The following is a 27,085-nucleotide window of genomic DNA, read 5'->3' as shown; positions in this document are numbered from 1 at the left end:
TAAGTGTCATTAAATTGTTTTACTTAAGGTACTCTTCGTTATTTATAATAGGGGAGGGAGTAGTGAAAAACTGGGCAAGTACTTCAAATAATTTATTAAGCACTTTAAGGGACTTTCAAGTTTAGATTGTCCTATTTATTTTAAATACCCTTAGAGCCCTAAAAAAACTGCAAATGGGTTTGAGAGGCATCTTTTCTTTAAATAAATAAATAAGTGTGTGTCTATAATGTTTTGGCTTTTGTTGGTTTTGTGTATGGCTGTCAAGCACCCTGCTGTTTCTGCTGAAGTGTGAACACAACTTGTGGGATAATGTGATTTTTAAGGTGGATTTGCATTTTGCTTAGGAAATAAACAATTTGTTTTGGTGAGAATTTTCACTCCTGTGCCGTTTACTGTTGACCCCAGTACCTACTTTTGGTGTGCATATTCAAAAATGTGATTATTTGTGGGCGAGGGAGGGTCATACATTTTCCTCCAGTCACTCAAACAAACAAACAAACAAACAAACAAACAAACCTCGTCCTATGAAAAGTAGTCTTTAAGTAAAAAAAAAGAGACTGTATTAAATTAGCCGTTGAAACCGGATGTATGTCTTTTATTGTGAAAAACGGACAAACTCCGACCGGAAGTGTCGATATTGTTTGTAGGTGTTGCGTTCACTGACTTGATAACAACAGTCAGACTCACTCGGGGAATGTACCTCGGTTGTACTGGGAAGTTTGCTGTGACAATTTTTTAACTTCCACGGCTTTCTGAGAGATGGAGATAACCGTGTACACGTCTGTCGTCAAGTAAAAGAAAACCCGGTGGAAAATTAACGGTAGGTGTGTGTGGGATTAATCTTTGTAGCAAGATCTAGCTTACGTTTAACGTTAGTTAATATCACAGATCACAACTTCCTCCTCTTCGAGGCTGACGAGCAGCTAGCAGTTTTTAGCTTTGTTAGCTTGTAAATTATCTCGTTAAACTCTAGGTCGGCACTAAGCCTCTGCTGCTGACCCCAGATAAAGTTTTTAAGTTAATGTTGCTATCTTAGATAAACCTTACAGTCGATTTAACTGTCCGGCGATGAGGCAAACACTGTAGCTGAGCTAGTCAGCAACTCTTTGGGCGATTAAAGTTAGGCACTAGCTTCCCTGCTAGCCAAATCTGATTCCGTTAGCTAGCAGGCTAACGCCGACTTAGCCCAGGTGGAAAGTGTAAAGAGAATTTGGTCCTTCCTGTACCGAGCGTCAGATGACACATATGGTGCCGTTTTCGTGTTTTTGTGAGTTATTTTAATGTCAACATTACTTGCGAAAAAAGCCATTTTATGAGTTTTTTTGGGTGCAAAATCGTCCTCGTTTCGTGACTTTGAACTCACAGTTTAGGGCTTTAAATACGTGGTCACACATGAAGTAGACCTTGTTATCCATACAAATGCTTGTGTAACGTTACTCTTTATTTATGTGTCTTTCATAACTTATAATTCATTTGGACTGACTAGTGTAGTGTTACAGCACAGGCTGGTTTGTTTGTTTTCAGTGGCTGCACAATACATTTTAAAATTAGGATTCTTATTTAAGTTTAATATGTTATTGACACTGATAAATGACCCTATACTAATGTAGACGGTGTCATTAGGTGTCCTGTTTTAGACATATAGTTATTTTTGGTTCATACTTTTACTAGTGGTGGAAATTTACTAGTGGTGTCAACATCTGTTTTATCTGATAAGAGACAGTTTTCAGTCACTTCAGCCAATTATTTGTAGCAGCAAAATGTATCTAGTGGACTGAAAAAAACAATTAATTACATTATTAAAGTGGGCTACCTAAAGATTAATTTGTCATATTAATAATTTACATTATTTAAAAAAATGGATACTTAGCATTTTTTGACGATACGATTTTGCCACACAAAAATATTGTGATACTGTACTTTATAGTATGTCATCTTCACGTAAAATTTAGGTTCAGGTTATGTCTGAGTGTGAAATGTTCTCCTGCAGTTTTTCTTTCTGTTGTCCCTTTTTATAGCACAGTCAACAATGTTTTACTGAATAGATAACATATCAATTACTGGGTACTGCCCTTCCTTATTCAGTGTGTGACTTTTATAGCATGCCCGCTAAATTAATCCAAGCCATCCTCACTGGAAGCTTTCCGTTCGTGAGTCATAGTGCTTTGCTTTCTCCTAATGGCCTGTTACTGTTCATCTTCAATCTTAGTCTCAGACTTGCCTAAGTACACTGAATGAAACAGTTTATACTACTACGCTTGTTAACATTATGGGACCCCTGTGTTCGTTGACGTGATATTACTTCACACTTATCTCATGCCATGCTTCAGTTACCTGTCAGTGGCATTTCTAAACACCAAGCCAAGTGACATATTTTGAATTTTCATGACAGACAGCACATTGTCAAACAATGTATTGGTCTTACCTTTACGCACACGTAACATGAAAGGCTATTTTTAAGCTCATGTTTTTCATTTTACATAACACAAATTTTTCCTGAGGTTAGACCTGTGATGAAAGAAGCTCTTGTTTTTGTTGTCACTTCTTGACACAAGGGCTTAAACTGTCACCCCACCCCTAACTTGTAAAACAAAGCAAATAATCTTAACTAGAGTCTGAACTAGTTTTAGGTCAACTGACCTCAGTTGTAGAGGGGACAACATTTGGATCATACTTCATGTTGAAATAAAGTAAAATATTTTACATTAACATTTGTATTTACAGATCTGCCATGTGATAGCCCTGTTGTTATTTTCAGAGAAAAAAAAATCAGTATTCAAATGGAAGAAATTCCTGATTTTATACTTTTGCCCCATCTGTGTGTTTGCCAGATAGGCTGTTTGATATTCATTTTTGAATTCTTTGTACATAGCCAACCAAAACATTTCATTTTAAGCCGTATTTGTATAATCCAGTGATCATCACCCTTCAGTCATTGGTGTGAATGTGACACTGACTGACAGCCAGACAGCAGCCTGCGACAGAGACACGAGACTCATGGGCTGTGAATTGAGGGCAAACATTTGCTTTTTTGCAATAATGCTTCATATCTGCAAACATGGACACTAGTCTTGACTTTTCCCTTGGCTTGGTGAATGAGCCAGGAAACATTGTGCACCAGGGACAGATAGCAAGCACGTTAACATGATTTCTGACTGCTTTGTCTTTCCTAGTTTCACTTGTGTGTTTTATTACTTGGGACCAATAAGAAGAAGTACTATCAGTCTGTGGTTATCTTGAGATTCCTGTTAATCTAGGGGTAATTCCAAAGGATTTAGGACCATGTGGTTGCAGCCAAGATCAATTTAAAGATAAAGTCTCCCAGGTATGAAGAGTATGTCTATATTTATATCAGTAAATATGAACAGCTGGGCTTTGTATTCATTACTTTCTCACACACCTCTCCAAATTTGCTAGCTAAATACATTTAAAGGAATCAGTTCAGTACCTCTGTGGCTTTGATTAAACACTAAGCCCCTGCACTGCTGGTCAGTGTGAGTAGCTATTGGTCTTCATTGTACCACAAAATAGACCATGGCTGTATCCATCACACCACCTGTCTGCTCTGTTCTTGGGTGAAAAGATTTAAGCAGAAAAGGCAGGCAGTGAGGAGACTGTCATGGTATGTATGTGAAGATGTGTGATGTAAAGGGTTGACAGAGTGGATTCACACAATAACACCCATTCTGTCTCTATGTGAAATTGAATTTAATCCAACATTTGGTTCTAGCCACAGATGGTAGTGTGACAACAACAACAAAAAAACCTGTAACTATAGGCATTTGGGAAAATTCCCTTCACCATAATAAGGCACTACATACGCCTCACGTTTTGCATTTTCCCATGAGTTCCTGCAGGAGTTCACATGGGTAGGCTTGCGGCAGGCAGACAGAACCAGAGGTCCAAAGCATTCATTAGTTTTTGACCTCTAGTAGTGCTTATTGAGTAGTTTTTTTGAGCAGGCCCCCACTTTGTTTGCCACATGTACAGACACATGCACAAGGGCGATCTGACACAGGTTCCCACCAATGGCTCGACATTATTCCTTTCACCTGCAGGTAGTGATAATGTGCCAAGATATGCCGTAATATGGCAGCTAAGGCGGGAAAAAGGCCGTTAGTGGTGGAAAGGGCCCTGAACCTGCAGCTATGGGCCCTTGGAGCATAACTGGCAAGTGTAGGTCAGAGAAATAGTGTGGAGCCACTGGTGGGAACATGCATCAGATCGGTAAGTCTGCATGTGCCCTTGCATGACACAGAGAGCCATTGTAACAGCAAATTTCCTGAACTTCCCAAAATTAAAAGAAATAATAATCATATCAACACCAACATTATTTGGTTATATAATATATTTTGACAAATATGACCAAGATTTTGCTCACTGATGTATGTACATCACAGGTTGCCAATGCGGTCCTGGAAGTCAGAAGTGCATACACAAGTACAAGAAACTCTTTGCTAAGAAATCAAGCTGTGACTGAACTGAATGGGTAGCAACATTGAGACAGAATACATCCATGATGTGGCTTTTTCCCTTTATTGCCCTTGTCAGAGCCCCACTGGGCAGTATAGATGTCTCTCTATGCAATAGGTAAATGGTATATCCCCTTCTGTAGCCGAGGCCAAATACAAGCCATCTTTATTTGCTGTCTCCGTGGTGCTGAACAGAGAAATGGCAAAATAACACAACCTTGTGTTTAAATTGCTTTTTGGCGTGATAGACTATTTTTATACTGAAGGGAATTTTCCTACCCAATCAGTGCATCCCCTGCTGCATCTTCAGTTTTACTGCCTCATTATAAAGTGTATCAGATACAGTGGAAAAGTACCTTGCCCTGTTGGCTGTTAGTCAGACTGTTTAGTAAATAGTGCCGAATGCAGCCACAGAGGCATTCACTCCAGTGCCTCCTGTTCCCACTCTCTGTTGAACATCAGGCATTATTATTATACTTTGGCTGGCAGATAATAGGCTAAATAGAGATTCATTAAGCTACAGGGTTATTTTGATGTCCAGCGGACAGAAAGTTGGCCCCTGCCTTATAAATGCTGGGCAGTCTATCAATAACTTTTTTTCCAGTGTGAATTTGCCTCAGAGGGATGTCTTGTGCTTTAGAAAAGCTGAAATATTTCCTATCAATGTGGTAGATAAACAAGTCATGTAAAAAGTGGCTGTGCTGTAGAGTTTATGATTCATTCTCTGGGTTGTTCCTCTGCCTCAAGCAGTAATAGCTGAATGGTATTGTCATGATCAGGAAGTCTGTACTCCCGCTGGAATGTCACCGGAAATTAGTGTACGTGATGAACACTTTGCAGATGAACGCTTTGAGGCTTGCGCTCCCTGTGTTGGAAGCTGATCATTGTATACAGGATTTCTTTGAAGGTAGGCATGGGTTACCAAACTCACAAAATCCCTGGAAGCTTACATCATCTATCCCTAAATTTAGACTTCTGCATTGAGAAACGCAGCAGGAATTTTTAATACACTCCTGATGACCGAGCTCGATAACACACCATTTTAAATCAACATTGTCAAACAGTAATTAAAATCGAGATTACAGAGTGGATGGTATGTCAGATGATGTGCACTTCCAGAAACTATTGTCAGGAATATGATAAACTGGAGGTAGCTCAGCTACAGCTTTGTAAAGAATAGGAGAGGTGGATTAGAAAAGACCCAAAGTCCAATCAGCATGGCTGTAATCCAAAAAGACAAACTCATTTTCATACATTGTTGCTTCCCCTTTTTACGTGCTCCACAGTAAAACTGGATTACGTAAGTTAAGATTCAGCCCGGTAGACTCAACACTACATGTGAACAGTTGTGATTAATTCTGGCTTTAACCCAAAGAACATTGTACATTGAAATGACATCAAGTATCTGTGGTAGGGATGAAACATCTCACTGATTTGTGCTGATAAATGTTCATGTCAGCACAGCGTTTTATATTTGTTATTTAATAGCTCCAGAAAATGAATTGCATTTGCAGTCGCAACATGTTTACTGCTCGTCTGTTTACTTTGGAAATAGAAGAAGAGTTGTGGAACGTTATTAATGGGAATATTCCGGACAGTATGTTTCTTTTGGAGAGGGTCATGGTCTGCTTATTAATATTGTAAAAACAAATACAAAACCTATTTATGAAGCAGGGTTTGCCATGATGGTGTGTGGTCACAGACCTGTAACATAAAATGCTCCATTGCAATTTGGTTATGCACCTAACTGTCTCTTTGCAAAATTACAGGCATTGGAAACCTGGATTTATCTTGTTTATTGTGATGTGAGAGCCAACATGTTATTGCTTTGTGGTCTGGAGGGCCATACTTGTTAAAACCATTACCACTGCAACCCCAAGTGACACATTTTGTTTCTATTTCTTCCCCATCCATCTTGACACGCAAATTATAGTGTGACTCCCAAAAAAACTCCAGTAACCTTGCGCTGACTTGTCACTTCAGAAGACACCGGCAGGTTTAAATCATTCTCCAATGGTAATCACAATGTAGCGTCAGCTGATGCAAACAGTGATTTCTTTCAAGAGTTGACGGAAGGTTGAAACCATTTATTCTGCCGCAGTGGGCTTCCTGCCCTAGGTCATCTCAGAAACTGGGACACTATCCCAGTGTGTGAGCAGTGGTTTGCATGTGATCGCCCTTGAGCCACAGAACTTGAATACATGCATGTGCGTGCACAAACACAAATGCACACACACTGACCGCAGTCACATGGAAAGTCCCACTCACTCTCGGTACAGTACCGAGGCAGGCTTTTCCAGTTTAATTATGCCTTGGGAGTGTAATTTCACATTCACTTGTGGGTTGCTTGAAATTGCCCCTCTGTCTTTTAAAAATTTTCTCTTGCTCACATGACTTGGCTCGTCGAACCAATACCTCATCAAGCTTTATAACGATGTGGAATTATAGTGTTAGGACATCACTTAAGCCAGTACCAGATAGGCCTCACAGTGGAAGCTATTAAGTTAAAGGGAACCTATAATGCTTTTCGGTAATTTGAAATGTCACAGCAAGGGGTGTTTATATTAAAAAGGACCAACATTTCAAATAATGAGATAAATGCTTGTGGAAGTAATCCCTGTGAGCAAAAACCTCAAGCTTTGGACCATTCTGAATACTCTGTTTCCAGTGTTTTTTCTATCGAGATGAATATACAAGTGTTTACACTACGTAGCCTGCCCTGCTAAATGAAGCTACATGCTAATGTCAGAGACACATGTAATCTTGGTTGCAACTATTGCTAATTTCCCCCAAATTTTTAATCATATTTCCACTGGAATATGTCCAGTTGTGTTTTTCATGGTAGATAAAGCCGCCGTTCTCCAATCTAGATATTCCCAGACTGCGAGTATACTGCTGATGTGAACGTTGCTACATGCTAACATCAGGGAAACATGTAAACGTGGTTGCTGATGTTGTTAATTTCTCCCCAGATTCTTGCTGGAACATGTCCGATCCTTAAGATTTTAGTTTAGAAGCTTGTATTGATTTTTCATGTTAGAAAGTGCCACTATTCTACATTGTAGTCATTACCTGGCTGCAGTAATTGTGCAAAGAAATGGGATTTACAGTTGTGCGGCTGACCCTACGCCGTAGCCTACGCTGTTGTAAGCATTTATACTTGTGCGGTGGTGTGTCTGTGTCACTCTGCAGTTACGCCTTCATAACACTGGTCAGCGGCGGGGATTTCTGTGAAGTGCTGTAAAGTTATGTTGAATCAAAACACACGTTAAACACACATTAAACATGGCTTAAGAGACAATTTCAAACACAAGCACACAAATCAGCTTCACTGTAACTCGCAGCATTCACAGACAAACATTGGACACATTTTCCCCACAAATACAACATGCTAATATTATTAGCACAAGCCTATGGCAATTGACATTGTATAAACTAGCCTAGCAGCTATAAAACCAGGGACAACAGCAACATTTAACAAAGGTAACGGCACATAATTTGGCTTCATTACAACTCACAAGGTTCACTGACAAAACAACTGTCTTATACTAAACGTTTTCCAAACAAATACAACATACTGACATTATTAGGGCCAACCTATGGCATTTTACATTGTATAAATTAGCCTAGCAATGAGCAGAGATTTCCTCTGCTCATATGAAGCCAGGATAAATCACACACAAGGCTTAAAATGCTATTTTTGTGGAGGCGTGACTGTGTTGACAATTTATTGTTTCCTATCTGTGAAATTAAAGTAAATAAAAACTTTCTTTCCACTGAGGGAAATGGTTTCAGCTTACAAAAATCGACACTAGGTCTGCGTTGCTGTGACGTGTAGTTACATTTCTGGGGAGGTGCATGTCAGGCTACGGCGTAGGATCCATGTTGACGCAGAGCCTCCACTGTAGCTACAGTGGCTGTTAAATGAAGACTGGGACAAGTACTTTGACCCCATGGGAGCGATGAGGTATTACACACACAAGACAGTGCTAGAAATAAAGGGATGATGCTCTTTGAAGCCGTTGATCCTGGCAGAACTTTTTAGGTACACTCGAATGGATGGCGGCCGAAGTACAATAGAGCGTTTTTAAACAGAAAGCATCTATTGTGCATAACTATAATTGTTACCCATATCTTTGTTTTTGTATAAAATACATCCCAACCCAAGGCCGATTGCAGACGCCTCAGTGAAACAACTCAATTGTCCCAATGTTCGATAATAGAGCGCCAGCTATTGATCCTTTCAGCAAGTGCAGACCAGACTTTTCTGTGCATTTGTTGTATCTTCAGATATTTGAGGATGGCTCTGGAAATTTCCCGCTAAGAGTTTTCAGTAGCTGCTGTTAATAGATCATTCTGCTTGACTGAACTGAGTATTTCAGTTTGCAATTTACAGATGTTACCGGATAATGTGAAGCTCCTATTTCATGAGAAGTTTTTATAGGCGACAGTATTGTGCCAGGTCTCCTACTCAGCACAGTCCGTCTTTGAGTCAGTGGCATCATCGTCATGTCTTTATTTTCCGAGGGAGATCCACTTAGAGTCGTGACACGCCTCAAGGAACCAAGGAACTGTCTGATGTGTCGTCTCACGTAAACTCACATCATCTCACGTCGCTTTACCCTCTGGTGTTTTTGTGTTGCTTAGATTTCAGATGTCATATACAGGCTCTGGGTTTTAAATGTCGCTCTTAAACTTTCAGAACGAGCAATTAAAACACATTATTCTTTACAACTTGGCTGCAGTGCTAATGGCTTAATGACATGTAATTATGGTTTAGACTTTTTAAAACCTTATTTATCTTTAGTTTACAGTTAAACATTTAGGCTAACTTTGCATTAAATGTACTTATATGTTGCAGCTAAATGAGGCAGCTTAGTAACATCTGGTCTTTTTTACCTCGTGTTTGTTTGTTTCTTTTTTCCTCAGCAGATCCTGTTTTTAGTGATACTAGAATTGCATGTGTATTGCCTTTTAAATACCTCAGCGACACTTAGTTTACTTATCTGAAATAGTACCATAACCTTCTGAGAAAGTGAGCAGACCCACTGTTTCACACAGCAGCGATCTTATAATGAATGAGTGAGGATTTTGTTTTAACTCACCTAGAACTAAATTTAACTGAATTGAAAGATGAGATACCGTCAGGATCTGTAAGGCTCATCTCAGCAGATGACAACAATTGATCTTGAGCTTTTACGAACAATATTTGATATAAGCCCGTGTGGAAAACAAACAAAAGACTAAGGTCAAGAGGGCACGAGATTGAAACATTTGTTATGAGGTAAAACTATTTTTTTAGCCATTACCCTCTTAAGCAGAAATGGTTTGTAAGTGTTAGCAAATGGTAAATATCATTTGTTCTTTCAACACCAGCTTGTGTTGTTAATGTGCTAACTGGCTAACTAGCATCTTGAATCTGTCCTGTTGGTCTTCTGGTTTCCCTTTTTGAATGTTGAATACAGACTACAGCTGCCTGCTGGCCTGGAGAGTTATTTCCTCTCACTCAGGTGCAGAACATATATGCCAGATGGCCATTGCCTGTCATCTTTGCAGTGTTCAAGTGTAGCTTTTTGGCCAAGACACAAGCAACGTGAGGCAACACAACAGTTGGCCCTTGTCGCCATTAGTTATTTTAATGTCGGTTTGGTGTGTCCGGGCCTTGGGAAGTTATCTTACGAGCTTGTCCCACCTGCCATTCAAACTACGGCCATAAATCAAGAGCGGCTCTACTACTTGAAGTGTTGTTTCCAAGTACTAACGGACTGTTATCACCTTTTATATCACAGCAGTCAAAGTGTCAGTACTCTGAATGTGACCTCAAATGAGATAAAGGACTAGATGTTTACACTACCTATATTTATAGCGCATTCATGCTAATTGTTGTATCCTGATCAACGATTGTGTGGAGCAGACTGAATGCAAACACTTCAGCAACTTGGTGGTTCATACATGATTGGTTGCCAGATAGTATCTGTCAGTTATGAAAAGGTTGTGGCTATTGGCAATTTAATATGAAAGGATTTAGTATGTCAAGAGAAATGTCTTTAAAAAAACATGCATAACAGAACAAACACTGTGGTAAAAGAAGCCCAAACCCACAGTTGTCCTCTATATAGCCTACCTCTGCAGCTAGGGCCATAATGTAGTGGGTCATTGATTAATGATTCATTAGTTGACCTGTGTCAGTGACCTGTTCTCTGCTGAATTTGGTTCAACCTATCTCTTTTTCTACACGTGTTTTTGTTGCATAAATATTGCAAAATGTAGGTCTTTCCATGGAGCTCATCTTAAGGCTTGATGGGTTGATTGTTTTCCCTTTGCCCAGTGTGCTTACCTGTATATATGGACCTAAGCGTTGTCAGTGAGATAACTTCATACATCTTCAATCTCATTTACATCTGTGTGCCGGTATATTTCATTGCTAACAAATTGTAGTTAGCTTTTATGTAGCAGAGGTGATCAGAAAGTTGGGGTAGGAGACAATGAGATCTTCCCAGCAGGATGTAAGCCTTATTTACTTTGTGTCTCAGACATGTCAAGACTAGAGCCAGTTGAGATGGATTTCAGTTTACTTAAGCTTGAAAAAGCCTCTGACACACACTGATAGACCACTTGTAATGAGATTCTGCTTTTCACTTTATATTTTCCTGAGGTGGTACAGAATAAATCAAACCTTCGGAGCTTTATTCATAATGTTGATACTTAAATTCTAAGGAAGGATAGGATTCATACCATTTTGTGTTGGAGAAAAGGACTGAAGTGTGGTACCTCAGCTTTGAAACCTTGTCCAAGTTGTTAAGCACAGATCGACTGTTAAGGAGCTTTGAGTTTGGTTTACACTGCACAATATACGTTGGAGGAACACTTATAAAATGTAGCCTGAGTCAGTTTGTGTTGATTTCATTTACACCTACTAACGTGCATCTCAGTGTTGTTGTTAATGCAGAATTAATTCAGCTTTTAGTGTTTGGTTGAAATGGAAGAAGGAGGGTCTAAACGTGCACTCTAGAAACGTGCTGCCTGAATCTGGCTTCCATTCTGCAGCTAAAAGACTGCTTTTTAAAAGTCTTCCAACACTAAAGTAGCCATAGTAAAACTTAACTGCCGCCTATATGTCATCATGAGGGGAGAAAAACCGCAGCCAGTCAGACGAAGGTTTGTAGGGTATGAGCACGTTTGTGCTTTGCAGGATTGCTGTCTCAGTTGAGATTTGCAACAGGCCTGTTAATTAGTCACCTTTTGGCTCCCACTGGAATTTTCCTGAAATTAGTCCCTAATGACAAACACACACACACACACACACAAGTTTGGAGCATACAGAAGGGGAGGAAAAAAATCCTTTGTTCTCCTTTTTACCCATTTGGTATTATGCTTATGGGCTTTGAACGATGAATCTACAGCTTTAGTTTTGAGGACCTACCAGGACCAGAGAAAGCAAAGTCTCATGGTACCACACAAGACAGGGAAGTGAACAGTATATTATATTTGTCGGTTTGTCGGTCCAACTTAGAGTTGACTCTCAAAGTCCTGATTCGGGGATCAGCCCTAGTTCAAATTCCTGTGGCTTAAACCTAGCTAAAAGCTAAACTAAGGATGGGAACACTCTCTTGACCAGGGCACAAAATGTGTCTGTTGGAAAAGCGGTAACATTGTGTTGAAATGAAATAATAAACCCACATAGTAAATTGTTTGTGTGTCTCATGGTCAAACTATAAACTCCAAGGACATGCAAGTGTTTTTTTTAATAGCACCACATAGCCCTCAGCTGCAGCACCTCTTGCTGATGTCAGTCATTTGTCTGCGGTGCCGTGTTTTGTTGTTTTCCAAATGAGAGATGAATTGGACACATTTAAAGGACATAAATAGAAATACTGTTTCTACACTTCAGCTGGGAACACACCACATTATTTAAAGATATAATATGTAACTTTTCTATATTAAACAGTCTAAAAATGACTACACCAATGTTGCATATTTTGATAAAAGAAATGCTGATTTTTAATAATGGCTTTATTTGATGTTGTCAGCAGTTTAAATCACCTGGTCCATTTGTTTTGGAGAGGAAGAGACTTCTGTAGAAATTTCGTCTCCTGGTAAAAACCTCCTCAATGATGAAAACTGAAGGAAAATCCTAACCAAGAGAAAATGTCTGCAATGGCAGTCGGTTACAGCATTGCTTCGTCTTATGTTATTGTTTTGATTGAGAAACCGCGAGCAGCAGGAAATTACATTTTGTACATTTAAAGCCGTATTATAACCTGATTCAGTCTTGGTTATTGTGTCTAAAGCTGATCTTGGACTGGTCTGCAAAAAAAAAAGAAAATTAAGTCGCCTAAAAAATCTACCGATTTTATCTCGTAGGTTTAGCATTCAAATCTCTTATTTCCCATCTGAGTCTCTGACCAGTTCAAGCTGTCATTTATCCACCTTTTTTTTTAGTGCTGCTAAATCCTGAGACCTTAGGGCTTATTTTATTCTCCTCCTGCCATTAGTTTGTCTCTTTAGGAATCAGTCCAAGGCGAGGATGTTTATCTAAAACATGTGAATTCATTAGTTGGGTTGGGATCTGTTAGTTTGCACCACACCCACAAACTGGGTTGGGTTTTTAGTGTTTCTCCTTACTTGAAAGTTCTTGAACTACTTATACTTGTTTGGTTCTGTGTAGCATCACCTTCTAACATCCTTCACAACCACTACAAGAGTACTTGAACACAGCTCTTAGACATGATGAGTTAGTTGTGTAAAAAATGAGCATATGGAAGCACTTGAGGCAAGGTGTGGCTTCTCTAGAGGCACACTGACACAGCTGTGGCCTCATCTGAGATCTGCGATGGAAAAAAAACACCGGATTTTTGTCTTGTTTTGCCTACTCATGACTAATACACACTCTCCAGGGAAAGCCTGCAGTCAATTTATGTAAGCAGTCTCACATACACAAACACACATACACAGAAGATGCACCTGAAAAAAAAATGCCTGAAGCCTGCCAGAAAACTGTTAATTGTCAAAGGGATGGTCGTTCCTCAACGCACAAGCCAGTGGAACGCCTCAGTGATAGCTGTCTTGTCTTAGATTTTGTCATATTAGATGTGGTGCCTCCGGTTGATTGGTTGTTGTGCATCCTGAATCATCCAAATGTTTCTGTTTTTGCTGCAGAACATTAAAAGTTAATGTATTCAGCTTTGGCTCTGTACCTGATTTTCTTTTTTTTCTGTCTCAGGCAGGTTGGTGCTCTACATCTGAACATCTTCGTCTCATTACTGTGGTTTAAACCGAGGCACAGGACACCACAGACCTCCAGACCTTCTGTACCAGCCTCCAGCTACGATGTCCTAGCTAACAGCAACGCTGCCCCCTCCCCTGACAATCCTGTCCCTTAAACTTCAGTGTCTCTCTCCATCCGTGTCCCGCTCATAGTCCTTCATCTCCTCTCCTGATGTGGTGATTTCTGGTCCTGTTACCAGCGGCGCCCCGTCTGGCGTGATGAGCAGCCTGCCCCAGCAGCATCATGGCAGCACAGGCTCAGAGCGAGACCTTCACTCTGCCGCCTCCTCTGTCAGCCTCCCTTCAGTTAGAAAGCCGCCCAAAAAGCGCCGCCTGTCCATCCACTCACTCTTCAGTCGCCGCTGCCGGCCTGACCGCGATCCTAAGCGCAAGTCGAGGCCTCTGCAGGCTGGGGCCGGAGTGGATGGCATTGTCAGCACAGAAAGCGTGCAGGCAGAGACTGTGCACGATAAAACTTCTGCCCAGTCTGCACTGGGCGTAGCATCAACTTCATCAGCATCAGGTTCGTCATCAGAGCTGCTGGAGTGCCCTCTGTGTCTACTGCGCCATGCACGTGAGCGCTTCCCGGACATCATGACCTGTCACCACCGCTCCTGTGCAGACTGCCTGCGACAGTACCTGCGCATCGAGATCTCAGAGTCTCGTGTCAACATCTGCTGTCCCGAGTGCTCGGAGCGCTTCAATCCCCACGACATCCAGATGATCCTGGGGGATCGAGCTCTCATGGAGAAGTACGAGGAGTTCATGCTGAGGAGGTGGCTTGTGGCTGAACCTGACTGCCGCTGGTGCCCGGCCCCCGACTGTGGGTAAGAACAAGAGCTCAGGGATTATAAAGAATACTCAGTGAAGAACACATTAGGTCAAGCTGCTCTTTACATAATACATGACTCACCAGCTGAATGAAACTGAGATCTTATTTGATTTGTTTTAAGTCCTCAGGTTAGAGAGGGTGAAATGATGGTTTTAAAAGGGTTTAAGTTTTTTAAACAAACAACAAAGATTTTACAGTCAGGTGTAACTCAAGGGTAGGAATAAATTTGTTTCATATTGAGTGATGTCCACATAACATTTGTAGCAACAAGGCCAGTTACCATACTAATTTCAGGCATCTGGGATTATTTCCACGCAGGCTGCAACTGATATTAATATTTTAAAACCTCTATTTTGGTTTACCTGAGATGCTTGATGTCTCTTACTCCTGATAGAACAAATATACGAGTCCCAAAATAACATAGCAAGCAGCTACATTAAAGAAACTTCAAGGCTGCAGTCTGGCCTTTTGAAGTTCACCCCAGCTTCTGCATCGATGCCCGAGTTATAAATAACTCGTAGCAGTAACAGACCTGTTTATTCTGTCAGCCTAATGAGTCAGCTAAAAACATGACATGAGCAGCAAGTGATGATGATGCCTATTGTTATCAGGCTGTAGCTGATAGTTTTCTAACCATATAATGGTCATGCACTGCAGAGGGACTTAAATATATGCATCCCTGAATATAGGAGCATAGTAAACAGTGAAAAACAACTCAGACCCATTTGAATAAATAATACAACTAAATATAAATAGAAATTATTAATGCTATAGTGCATTAAAACTGTTAAAATTTTCATTTTTCAAGTCAGATAGTCAGATATGATCAAAGCTGGTAGTGATTTGCCTGTTAGAAATAATAATTATCGTCATATCTTCATATTTTGTTTATGGTAAAGCACTTTCTAAACAAAGTGTAAACAGTGCTTTGCAGTAACACAGACTAAACAATTAATTTTGCTAAAATAATGAGACTGCAGGACCAGACAAAATGAAACAATGAAGAAAATAACAAAGAAAAAAGTTTGAATAACCAAAGGGAAAAGAAAAAAACACAAACTTCCAGGCATTGTATAAGAATAAAGTCATAATTTCAAGTATAAAGTTGTAATAAATAGAAAAAGTTGTAATATTACTTGAATAAGTAGAAATATTTTGAAAAAAAAAAAAAAATTCATAAATAGATGCCAGAAAGTCAGGTGACATAGTACAAAGAGTGCCAAAATCCATGATGGACAGATGTGGTGGATGAATGGTTAATTCAGGAGACTTGCGCCGTGCAGTCAGGGGTTCAAATTCCAGAATTTAGTTATCAGGCTGTATGACGTTGCTGAATGCACACTGTTTACTTAAACTTTAGCAGACTGTTTCAGACTGTTGTTCTGGTTCGCCTCGTTCCTGAGGAGGTGACAGTGTAGGTGAGGGTCAGGTCAGGGTCTTGTATGTTTGGAGCCAGTGGGGATTCAGCACTTTGCTCACAGGGGCCTGAACATCAGCGAACATTACGCTCCGTGTGCTCACTAGGTCACCCTCAGCTTTACCTGGTGTTTACTGCACCTGTAGGCCATGACAACCAGCACGCACACCGCGTAATTAAAAAGAACTGCTCATCTGCATTTGCACCAGTCTTGTTTTCTAATCTGCTGGCTGCAGTGTTTTATAGAAAACTTATAGAGTTTCAAAGCAGTTACTAAACATCACTTCAGTGTGAGTGATTGCTGAGTTCAGTAATGGGTTTACCCTTCAACCCTCTCCCTCTCTGTCTCTCTCTGTCCGTCTGTCTGTCTGTCTCTCGGCTTTGTTGCATCAACACTGCTGACCCTGTCTGTTAGAATAATGGCTCTTTCATGAGCCTGTTTCAGCTCCTCTTTCTCTTGTCATCCAATCAGTTCAGCTCTGGCTCACTGTCACACTCTCCACTCGTTGATGCCGTCATTCTTAATTGTTGTATAATTACTCTCACAGATTATTGGGCTGCGTTTGTCAGCTCAGCAGTGAGGTTTGTCAAATGTAAGAATCCTCTGAACAAACATTTGACATGAAGCGAGTCTTGACTTAACAGTGGTGTCATCATTGCACATACCATAAGGTCCATTTGGAAGGTCTCCCATCTAGTTTACAACTTATACAGCATTTGCCATGAGTTTGCCTCACTGAGGTGTTAGCGCAGACTGTCTGGGAGCTGTCTAGACTGAATGCTCTGTTGGTATATGGTGCCCACACACATTAGCCGTGAATCAACTGTGCTGATTTCTAGTGAAACATTGAAAAAACATTGCAAAACGATGCTATGACATCAGTTAGCAGCACATCTGTTTCTGTTATCTTCACAACATAGCACTGGAAACCACATTTAGGTATTAAAAATATCATGGAACTTCTACAGTATCTGTGATCGTATGCTTTTTTTAATAAGTCCACTCTTACTCTCATGTTGAACTTTGGTCTCTTTATGACCTTTTACCCCAAATGTAGACCCTGTGAGGGTGAAACTAGTAGGAGTTTTTAACTGTAAGGCTTGTGATAAACCTCATCTCCCTGCTCTACTGTAAGCTGATCGCCCTGAAATTTCTTTATTTCCTGTCCATTGCATCACTTTTTCCAGATGACCTAAAGGTTCTTGGCTCTTGGTGCATGGGAAACAGATTCAGCACTTTTTTTGTTTATCTCTCAAGAATGGCCGCAAGGGGCTTCAATTAATCTCCAAATTTTTGTTTATGAAACTTTTTTCTATGAAACATCAAAAACAGTAAAAGAAAAATATGCTCATCATGATTTTCAGTGCCCAGTATGATGCCCACAAGTCTGAAATCCAAAGATATTCAATGTATTATAATGTAAGACAAGCAAAAGAAGCAAATTTCTCACATTAGAGAAGCAGAGAAGATGTTTGAAAACCAACTTAAACAATGAGTTGATTGTGAAACTGGTGGCCAGTAAATTGACTAATCATTGCAACTCTACTCTCAAGAATTTCTCAGTCATCCAGTCATTATCAGATTGATATCTGTTTGTAAAGCAGAAAGTGGACCCAACGTCTACTTACTGTAGACTTTGAGTAAATAAGTTTGTTTTTTTTTTGCAGTTACTAGTACTGCTCAAGTATGGCAAAAATCATAATCACAGTTATTTTAGTCGATATTTTTTATTTTTTTTTAAAGATATTTTTTTGGGCATTTTTAGCCTTTAATGGACAGGACAGACAAGTGTGAAAGGGGGAGAGAGAGGGGGAGTGACATGCAGCAAAGGGCCACAGGCTGGAGTCGAACCCAGGCCGCTGTGGCAACAGCCTTGTACATGGGGCGCCTGCTCTACCACTAAGCCACCGACGCCCCATTTTAGTCAATATTGATATTAAAATCATTTAACATGATTACTCATTGACGGTTATCTTGGCTGGAGGTGCCGCAGCCAACTTGAGAGTAAGTTTGGGCTTTGAGGGGCAAGAGCACTGTAAAGGATAGAGGTGCGCTGGATTTGTAACAAGACAAACTGAGAGCATCATTGCGATTGTGTCACAGTAATTATTTTATCGCAATTGTCTTGTTTTCATAATCATTGGAAACCAAAATTGAGACCAAATAACTGTCACCTTCTTCACAGCTGTTGTCACTGTTGCGTCTTTCGTATTAGCTGACGTTTGCATGTCTATTGGACTTATACTTATCTCAAACAGCTGTTTATCAACCAACAACCATTGTGAGCAGCTATATAAGCTAAACCCCCAATTTTTTTCATAGCTGAATAAGCAGCTTTGGCTTACTTTACTAAATTACATCTATAAATGAAGATATCTGGCTATTTGTTCACAATATTTTGATCCGCTGAAGATTTCCTGTAAGCTGTAAACTCTTATTTCCATCATTTACACTGGACCTTCATGCTTAATTTGCACACAGTGACATCCAGTCCAGTCCAATTTAAACGCCAGCTGGAGTGTTTGTTTTTCCCTTATCTTCTGTTCTGATGTTCCCATGATAACCCTGCTATGGCTGCGGCAATCTCAGGATTTAACTGAGGTTGTAATACATTCACTTAACGTATTAATAGGCCGGTTGCCCTGCACTCCCCTCTACCATATCTAAGGTGTTCCTTTCCACAAAAGGATTATTAATGTCTCATTTTATCCATCAGAGTTGCAAGGATTAGAAAACTAATCAGTTAGGTGATTGAAGGAAAAATAATTGCCAACTATTATGATAATTGATTTATAGTTTAAGTAATTTTACGTATAAAAATGCAGGAAAATGCAGCCTCTCAGATGTAGAGATTCCCTGCTTATTTCTGTTTCATAACACTTTAAAATGAATATATTTGGAATCTGGACTGAAAAACAAGACATTTAAAGACCTCACCTTGGACTTTGAGAAACTAGGATGGACATTTTTCACTCATCCTGACATTTTATAGACCAAACAATTAATTGATTTATGTAGAACAAAAAAAAAGCAACAGTGAAAATACCAGACCAGACTAGGGGGACGCAAGTAGGTCCGTGTGGCAGCAAGCAAGAAGAAACAGTACCTACCTGTCATTTTATTATTTTCACAGACAGTAAAGGGATTTATTTGAGGCAGTAATTGTGTCACGGCATTTTATTACAGTGCCAGTTTGTCAAGTTGTTTAAGATTTGCATGTTTACAACTAAACTTGGACTTTGCCTCAGTCATGCCGTGTACTTTTTAATAACAGCTCTCACTGTTAGAATTGATGAGGGACACTCTGGAAATATGCAGTCATGCAGAACTGATTGTGTCAGCACTGATTTATTGTAACAGAGCTCATTGGTGAAGTCATCATGGAAAGTCAGCTAATTTCCTGTGTTTATGGAACAAACACTTCTCAAGGTGTTGGATTCCTGACGATGTAAATAGCAGCAGTGTGTGCTGTGAAAGTTTATTGGATTTTTGAGTTTAAACACTAGAAATTTCTCCTTGGTTTCACTTCCTCTACACTTGTCATTTTAGCCCTGCTGACCCCTAGTGTTGTGCAAAACTACTACATCCATGCTCTCGTACCAGCAAATACTAACCACCATTTTGGCTGTTTATTTTTTTTCCTCTCTTAGTTACGCAGTCATTGCATTTGGCTGTGCGAGCTGCCCGAAGATCACCTGTGGGCGAGAGGGCTGTGGGACAGAGTTCTGCTACCACTGTAAACAGCTGTGGCATCCCAACCAGACATGTGACACCGCACGGCAACAAAGGGCCCAAACCCTCCGGTTGAGAAGTTTCAGATCCTCCTCCCTCAGCTACAGCCAAGAGAGTGGAGCCGCAGGTAAATACACACAATCTGTACCTTCAACACACCTGTCACCTTTGTCAGCCACAATATACAGGCCGCAGTGTACAATACGCACTATAAATATTCACCAGAAATACTGTGTGCTAAATGCGCCTCTTGCTTTCCCTTAATTAACACCAACTAGGTGATGACATCAAGCCATGCCCTCGTTGTGCTGCCTACATCATTAAGATGAATGATGGAAGCTGTAATCACATGACCTGTGCTGTCTGCGGCTGCGAATTCTGCTGGCTCTGCATGAAGGAGATCTCTGACCTGCACTATTTAAGGTGAGACAGAAAAAAACGGCTCAGTAGCTCTAATTACTACAGCTGTGTTTCCTTACAGCATTTTCTGGGTGTTTTACCGATAATTTTTTGGCATTTTGCCTTCATTTTGGAAACAGCATTGAATTTCTGTTTTGTTTGAGTTTGGGCATTCATCTTGAGCAATGACTAAATAGGATTTATTTTTAAATACTGTTAGATTAGTATTAATAACTTATGTTTTAGTATAAATAGTTATGTTAACCATGATACACACACCCAGAAAAATCTCCTTTCTTTCTCTCCGTTTGTCTGACAATCCGATTTCTCTCTCCCTCCAAATCTCTCAGTCCGTCAGGCTGCACCTTCTGGGGGAAGAAGCCCTGGAGCAGAAAGAAGAAGATCCTCTGGCAGCTCGGCACATTGGTGGGCGCACCCGTCGGTATCGCCCTCATAGCCGGCATTGCTATCCCTGCAATGATCATTGGCATCCCGGTCTATGTGGGTAGAAAGGTGAGAGGTAACACCAGACAGCTGAGGAGGGAAATGAAACAACAGCAAACTGTTTATTCTGATCAAAGGAAAGCATAGAACTACAATGTCACATTTAATACACATGTATAATCTAAATACATTGCATTGTATGTACCAGTTTGTTAACAGGATATTTGTCAGTTTTGAGTGGTGATTTTCAGTCACAGTTGCCAACATTGTGATATAAATTTAAAGGTAATGAACAATGATTTTCCTCCTCAGATCCATAACCGCTATGAGGGCAAGGACATCTCTAAACACAAGAGAAACTTGGTGATAGCTGGTGGTGTGACACTCTCAGTGATCGTGTCGCCTGTGGTCGCAGCCGTCACTGTTGGTAAGAAAGAAGTGCTCAGCGCCTCTCTTTTCCCTCTTAACTTTCTCTCCTTCGCCATCTGTTTTTCGACAACGTTTAAATTATTTAAAAGGGTGTCTTTGGTGGGTCACAGAGTTTGGAAATTGTCCCAAAACATTCCTCATGTTGTGCTCTTGTCTTTTTGCTTTGAGATGTCTAAAAAGGTGGATATGATGGATTTTTATTTACAGTTTACCTTTGAACCCTGATGAAACTTCCATAGTTAAAGTGTGTGTTTACTTTATGTCTTGTAGGCATTGGCGTCCCGATCATGCTGGCTTACGTTTACGGAGTTGTCCCGATCTCACTGTGTCGGAGCGGCGGCTGTGGAGTGTCTGCTGGCAATGGCAAAGGGGTGCGAATCGAGTTTGACGACGAAAATGACAACATAGGTAGCGGGGCAGCAGCCACAGGTGAGCATCTCTAACAAAAGTAATGCCGCTCATTTCTGATGTGTTCTCAGGAATATGCAGAATATACAAAAAAAGGCAAATAAATAACTTCAATGTTAGCTTCAGCTTAACTTTACTGTCAGCATGCAGGAATTTGTTTTGCCATCTGAAACACAACACAGACCTTTTATCACTCCATTTAATTGTGAATTTATACACAAGTAAGGTAGTCTAATGACTAAAATTGGCTTATTCAGTATATAATAAATGCTTACTCTCCTGTCCTACAGTCCCTGCAGACTGACTTATGTGTCATTGTTATTGGTACAGTCATTTTGATTTAGCACAACACCTGAATATTTCATACCAGCAGCATTTTAAAAACCATAACAGTGTTGGCAGCTGTGTGTGCGGGCACATTTGTGTTAATGCCACTCTGTTTGGCTTGCAGAAGCACACCTACACCTGTCAGTGCCTTTGTGTATACATATGGATTATTCATAGCCGGTGAATCGCCAAAACAGTTGATAGTTGTTTGATGTGTGTGATGGTGTGAAGTGACTGGCTCAATATTGGGGGTTTGTCCTGTCATTGTGTGTTTGTCACTGTCAAACTGACGCCTGTGCAAGGTTGAGCCTGTCTTACTTTCCCAGGAGGCGTTTAGGGAGACAGATTGTGTTTCTCACAGCCTGTGTCAACACTGTGAATGATGATTATGAATCCAAATGACAGCAGGGACTTTGACCTTTCCAGGAACATAAAGGCGTGAGACACGATGACACTTATTCACACCTACAAATTCATCACTCGGTTGATTCGGGATAAATTTAAAGCCGATAAAAGTCAATAAAGTCATTGATATAACATCAGAAGAATGAACTTTGTGCCCTGACTTCAGTGTTGTTGTCTGGGGTCCCCTGCCCCAATTCTTCTTTATGGCTCAGTCTGTATTTCCCTCCGTCTCGTTTTAATCTATGTCTTTCTTTTTTTGGTTTCCTCAAGCCAAATAATTCTTTGCTCCACATACATTACGGCTCTTCTTTGTCTTCTCTTAATTAACAAAATGACAACTCTTGTTTCCCTCGTTCTCCTCAGACACGACCTCAGTGGCAGAGACTCGGCTCAACAATCCCAGCCTCGGAGACGGAGCGAGTGTCGGTGGCCTGACGGGCCTGAGTCTGAGTGTCAGTGGGAGTCACATGGAGCGCTGCGGCATGAGCTCCGCTCAGCGGGACAACATGAGTGACAACGCCAGCACCACGGCCCTCGCCGGGACCAGCATCACGGGCAGCCTCTCTGGTAGCTGCTATAACAGGTAATTCGTTAAGGTTCAATGGATGGATTTCCTAGTTTCTGCCATTGTGTTCTCCTGTACTTTGTGAAGCAAACATGCAGTGACTCATCATGAATTACATTTTTCATATTTTATGTCTATGTTATTTTCAGAATGGAAGTGCAGGCTGATGTCCAGAAGGAGCGCTGCAGTCTGAGCGGGGAGTCGGCCACTGTCAGTCTCGGGACGATCAGTGACAATGCAAGCACAAAAGCCATGGCGGGGTCCATCCTCAATGCCTACATGCCTCTGGAAAGGTCAGTAGTCGAAGCAACCTTCTTGTTGCGTCAACACATTTATGACCTATTTAAAAAGAAATCCCTGCCCTAGTTTATCTAGCATCTCTTGCCAGACGCCCTGTGGTCAAGTTGTATGAAGGAATGTCATTGTGTGTTTTTATCAGTATTTACTGAACTGCAGGCTTTCTGCTTTAGTAGTGATGCTGGAAGTAGTGGGGGAAATTCCCCTGCGGTAATTACGAGAGGCTCAACTGGTCACTTATATATAGAATATCCACACAAGTACAAATGTCAGCGCAAGATAGAGCACCTGCTCTGGATGAAGCGAAGGCTGAAGCACATAGGGAGAGAGGACGGACCTGTAGCTCTGTGGGTCCTGTATTAATTTCTCCTCTATTGTTGTTGTTCAGCGATGAGACGGTTGGTCTTTTTGGTAATTGTCCCGCTCCTCCTTCATTATTTTTGGACGGCTGGGCAAAAAAAGACATTGACAAGCGGCTGCACTGTTTCACCTGAAGTTGAATATTTTATTTTGAACATGAACACAAGTGTTGTGGTAGTTGCTCGCCATCCCCTGTGATTGGCTTGTCAGTAGCATGGTAGTGAAGTTTTGTTTTTATCGTGACAACCCCAGCTCGAAGCACACAAAAACTGATGATCTTAATAAATATGCAAGTGAGTATTAATCTTTAGTTTTCTTATTTTGCAGAGACAGTAGTCTGGAAGTTCAGGCAGACGTGGAGTCCAAACAGGAGAAGGTGAGGCACGGCAGCGGCAGCAGCAGCCTGGATGAAGCCAGCTGTAGCAGCAACACTGCTGGCCTTAAAGGTGCCAGCGGTGGCACATGCGCATGCCCCTCCACCTGCTGCTGCGTGCAGCACGACAACCACTACTGCCCGTCGTCACCCTGGTCAAAGGAAGCCTCCACCTCAGGGGGCAAAAAGAGCAGAGGCAAGCTTTGGAAAAGAGCCAGCAGCAGCAGCAAAGGAGACACAAAAATAAACGAGACACGCGGAGATATGGATGCTCAGCTCCTGGAGCAGCGCAGCACCAACTCCTCTGAGTTTGATTCACCATCTCTGAGCGGCAGCCTGCCCTCAGTCGCTGACTCGCACTGTAGCCACTTCTCATCAGAGCTCAGCTGCTCGGACCCTGAAACTTCAAGACCAGCTCAGCCGCCCTGCTCTGCCCCAGGAGACCCCCACCCTCACCATCCAGCCACCACCTTCAACGACGTCACCATCACGCCCATGCCCGAGGTGGAGAACGACCGCCTGGAGCATTATCCACCTCAGAGTAGCCACACAGCCTTCACCCACCACCGCCTGCTATCGTCATCTCCACCTGCTTCACCAAAAGAGGGAAGCAGCGGGACCTTTCTATACATCAGTGAGGAGAGTGGAGGCGACATCGCAGACACAGAACCAGAGACAGACGGGAAAATGAAAGAGAGCATCAAAAACACTGCCGCACAGCCTGTAAGCCCAACAAGGAACCGCTGTATACAAACAGATATCTAGAGGAACTGTTCTTCTGTTGTTGGCGGTGTCGCCACTGCTAGCTCAGTTAGCCTTATCACCTGATTTCACTCTAAAGTGAAACATCTTGGGAAGCTGGTGGTCAAGTTTATGGCTCTAAGTTTAAATCTAATTATATTTTTATCTGCTGTGGAGGCAGGAGTATTATGTGAATGTCGATATATACAGTTACAGAGAGGATCGAGGTCTAAGTGAGAGAGAGAGGTGGGAGTATAACGAGTAAAGTCAGAGCAGATAAGTGGGTTCTGTTCTTCAGCGAGATGCGTGTGAGCCAGAAGTTTCAGCCTGTTGTTGAAGTCAGCTGGAGCAGCAAGGCCAATAGTAGGTGGAGTTGAATGTCTGTGGGCAGGTCGTAAAGTAAGTTATCGGGGTGATCTGCGGAGTCTGACCCCTGAATGATGTTCTGAATCTGAGCTTGAGGCAGATCTTACCTATTTTCCTGATGCTTACACAAAGCAGAGGTGATGACGCCGGATAGGATCAAAGAAGACGTCTGATAATCCTTTAAATAGTGAGTCGAGCTGCTATTTTAAAGCCTGAACCTATCCTCCCTTGTGACATCTGCAAATATCTGGTTTGCATGAATCAGGGATCATCGCTGTGGTCCACCACTGTGCCACCACTTCATCCTGTGACTTCTTCAAACAGCATGAGAAACACCACAGCTAAAGGATTGTCGAACCTAAGAGGGACCAGTCTGTGCAGTAGCAAAGTCTATTTTTCCATAATCACCTTTAAGAAAAATTACTATTGTCGCTTATGTTTAAAATGTGACTCCTGTTTTTTGTTGGTTTGTTTTTGTGCTTTGTCTTTGCCTATTTTTTATTTTCCATTTTGGGAAAGTTGGTTTTAATGTTGAAGCCCTGTGTTGGGGTCCACACTTTTCAGTATAATCGGGTGGGAATTGTGTTGACAAGTCAAAATGTAGCCCTTTTTGAATATTGTGGATTTAAAGGTCTGGTGTGTAGGATTTAGGGGGTATATTGGCAGAAATGGTATATAATATTCACACCTGTGTTTCCACTGGATAATAATCACCTGAAAATAATAATTTTGTGTTCTTTACCTTAGAATAAGCCATTTATATCTACCTAGGGAGCGGGCCCTCAACCACAGAGTCAGCCATGTTGCACCCTCATGTAGCTACAGTAGCCCAGAACAGACAAACCACACATGGGAGAAGTTCCAGCTGGTCACAATCTCACCACTAGATTCTACTAAATCCTACACACTGCTCCTTTGCCGTCATCACAGGCCTGTTCTGCACTGGTAAAATAATAGTTTTTTATGTGGTTGCACCTGTGCAAATGTAACAAAGTCTTCACTGCAGTCTCTAGTGCGAGAGGTATATTAAAGGAAGGGAATTTTAAGTTATTCCTTGTAAACGCAACAGAGAAAAGCCCAATTTTAAAATTTTGAACTGTAGGCATTTCGTACAATTTTACAGGGCTTGCGTTAGTTATTATTCACTACAACTGGAAAGTCAACCAAACGATGTATCAGCAATAAGATAATTAAGCTTTTGAGTGTTCAACATGTGTCCAGTCAAAGGAACACATCAACTTTATAGCAAAAAAATAAAAGCTCTGATATAGTTGACGGTGCAATGGGAACTCCTCCTATGTATTTGAGCACATCTGTCAGTGATTTAATATTCAGTTGTGAATGTATAATTATAATAGGATTTTTGTTTTTCCCTGAGTAATATCCAAATCAAAATATAATTTTTGATTCAGAGCTTTGGGTGTATTTTAACTACAATGTGTTTCAAGTTTTCTTAAATCCTTGCAAATGATTAATGCAAATAATTTTATATTTTTTGGACCCACAGTGCCTTTTTGGGGAAAAATCCTTTGTATAGTGTTTTTTTTTTCTTCTTATTTCCTTATTCTGTATGTCTTCAAATGATAAACATAAAAACCATGAGAGAACAAATTATATTTGCCTCGTCAAATGCTTGAAATGCACGAAACTTGATATCAAATACTCACTCTCCCCTCTGTGCTAAAGCTAACAGTCCCACTAGCTTGTTTAGCCCACCAACAGCCCACAGCTCTCAGTACTTAAAATCTTAAGACCAAAATGTTTTTTGAGTCCTTTTAAGGAATAATAATTAGAAAATGTTTCCCTAAAGTAGCCAAAGTCAGTTCACTTGTGTTGTTAGTCAGCTCCTGTTGGCAATAAAAACATTTATCCAAAGCAATCAGCATTTTGAGTATCAGATGTTGACCAGCCGAGCTCAGCAGGAGTTGTCTGAGAGAAAATAGTTCATCAGAGAAGCTGTGATGTCAACTAAAAGAGCTTTGGTGCACCTCAAAGGCCTCCAGCTGCAAGATATTCCCACCCTCCCTGTTCCTTCTGTTAAAAAGGCCTGTTAAATTCCTGTGAGTTTTATATTATTATTTGAAGACGAGTGCCAGGTCTGTTTTCTAACTTGGTCAACAGAAGCTCATGCTATTTTAAAAAGTATATATTCCCTAATTATTTGCTTTATAATGTGCATGCAAATGCATTTCTTTAAACAATAAAATTCTCAATCAAGCTTTGTGTCTGTATGTTTTGACATAAACGTTT

The 27,085-nt window shown here is 40.9% G+C and overlaps 1 protein-coding gene across 3 annotated transcripts; it reads left to right on the top strand.

Moving 5' to 3' along the window:
• Positions 1-661: 661 nt before the first annotated feature.
• On the top strand, positions 662-27,053 carry LOC117263498 (E3 ubiquitin-protein ligase RNF19A-like). 3 transcript variants are annotated; one of them, XM_033636911.2, is made up of 10 exons: positions 662-820; positions 13,700-14,566; positions 19,640-19,848; positions 20,000-20,144; positions 20,471-20,633; positions 20,877-20,991; positions 21,264-21,422; positions 22,497-22,716; positions 22,848-22,991; positions 23,683-27,053. In XM_033636911.2, exons 2-10 carry the CDS (start codon positions 13,959-13,961, stop codon positions 24,491-24,493), a joined length of 2,574 nt encoding a protein of 857 aa, XP_033492802.1. In that variant the 5' UTR covers positions 662-820; positions 13,700-13,958; the 3' UTR covers positions 24,494-27,053. The 3 variants fall into 3 exon arrangements, with proteins under 3 accessions (XP_033492802.1, XP_033492801.1, XP_078031638.1); XM_033636910.2 differs by having other exon boundaries at positions 13,696-14,566; XM_078175512.1 differs by having other exon boundaries at positions 664-824; positions 13,696-14,566.
• Positions 27,054-27,085: the final 32 nt, after the last annotated feature.

The sequence above is a fragment of the Epinephelus lanceolatus genome, chromosome 16 (assembly GCF_041903045.1).
Source record: "Epinephelus lanceolatus isolate andai-2023 chromosome 16, ASM4190304v1, whole genome shotgun sequence".
Taxonomy (NCBI): Eukaryota; Metazoa; Chordata; class Actinopteri; order Perciformes; family Serranidae; genus Epinephelus; species Epinephelus lanceolatus.
This window is presented reverse-complemented; position numbering and strand designations above follow the sequence as displayed.

Excerpts from the sequence above, each read along its gene's own strand:
- LOC117263498 (XM_033636911.2), top strand. The coding sequence starts at position 13,959 with ATGAGCAGCCTGCCCCAGCAGCATCATGGCAGCACAGGCTCAGAGCGA. Across the intron at positions 19,849-19,999 it reads CCAAGAGAGTGGAGCCGCAG|GTGATGACATCAAGCCATGC; the intron begins GTAAATACACAC and ends AACACCAACTAG. Across the intron at positions 21,423-22,496 it reads TAGCGGGGCAGCAGCCACAG|ACACGACCTCAGTGGCAGAG; the intron begins GTGAGCATCTCT and ends CGTTCTCCTCAG.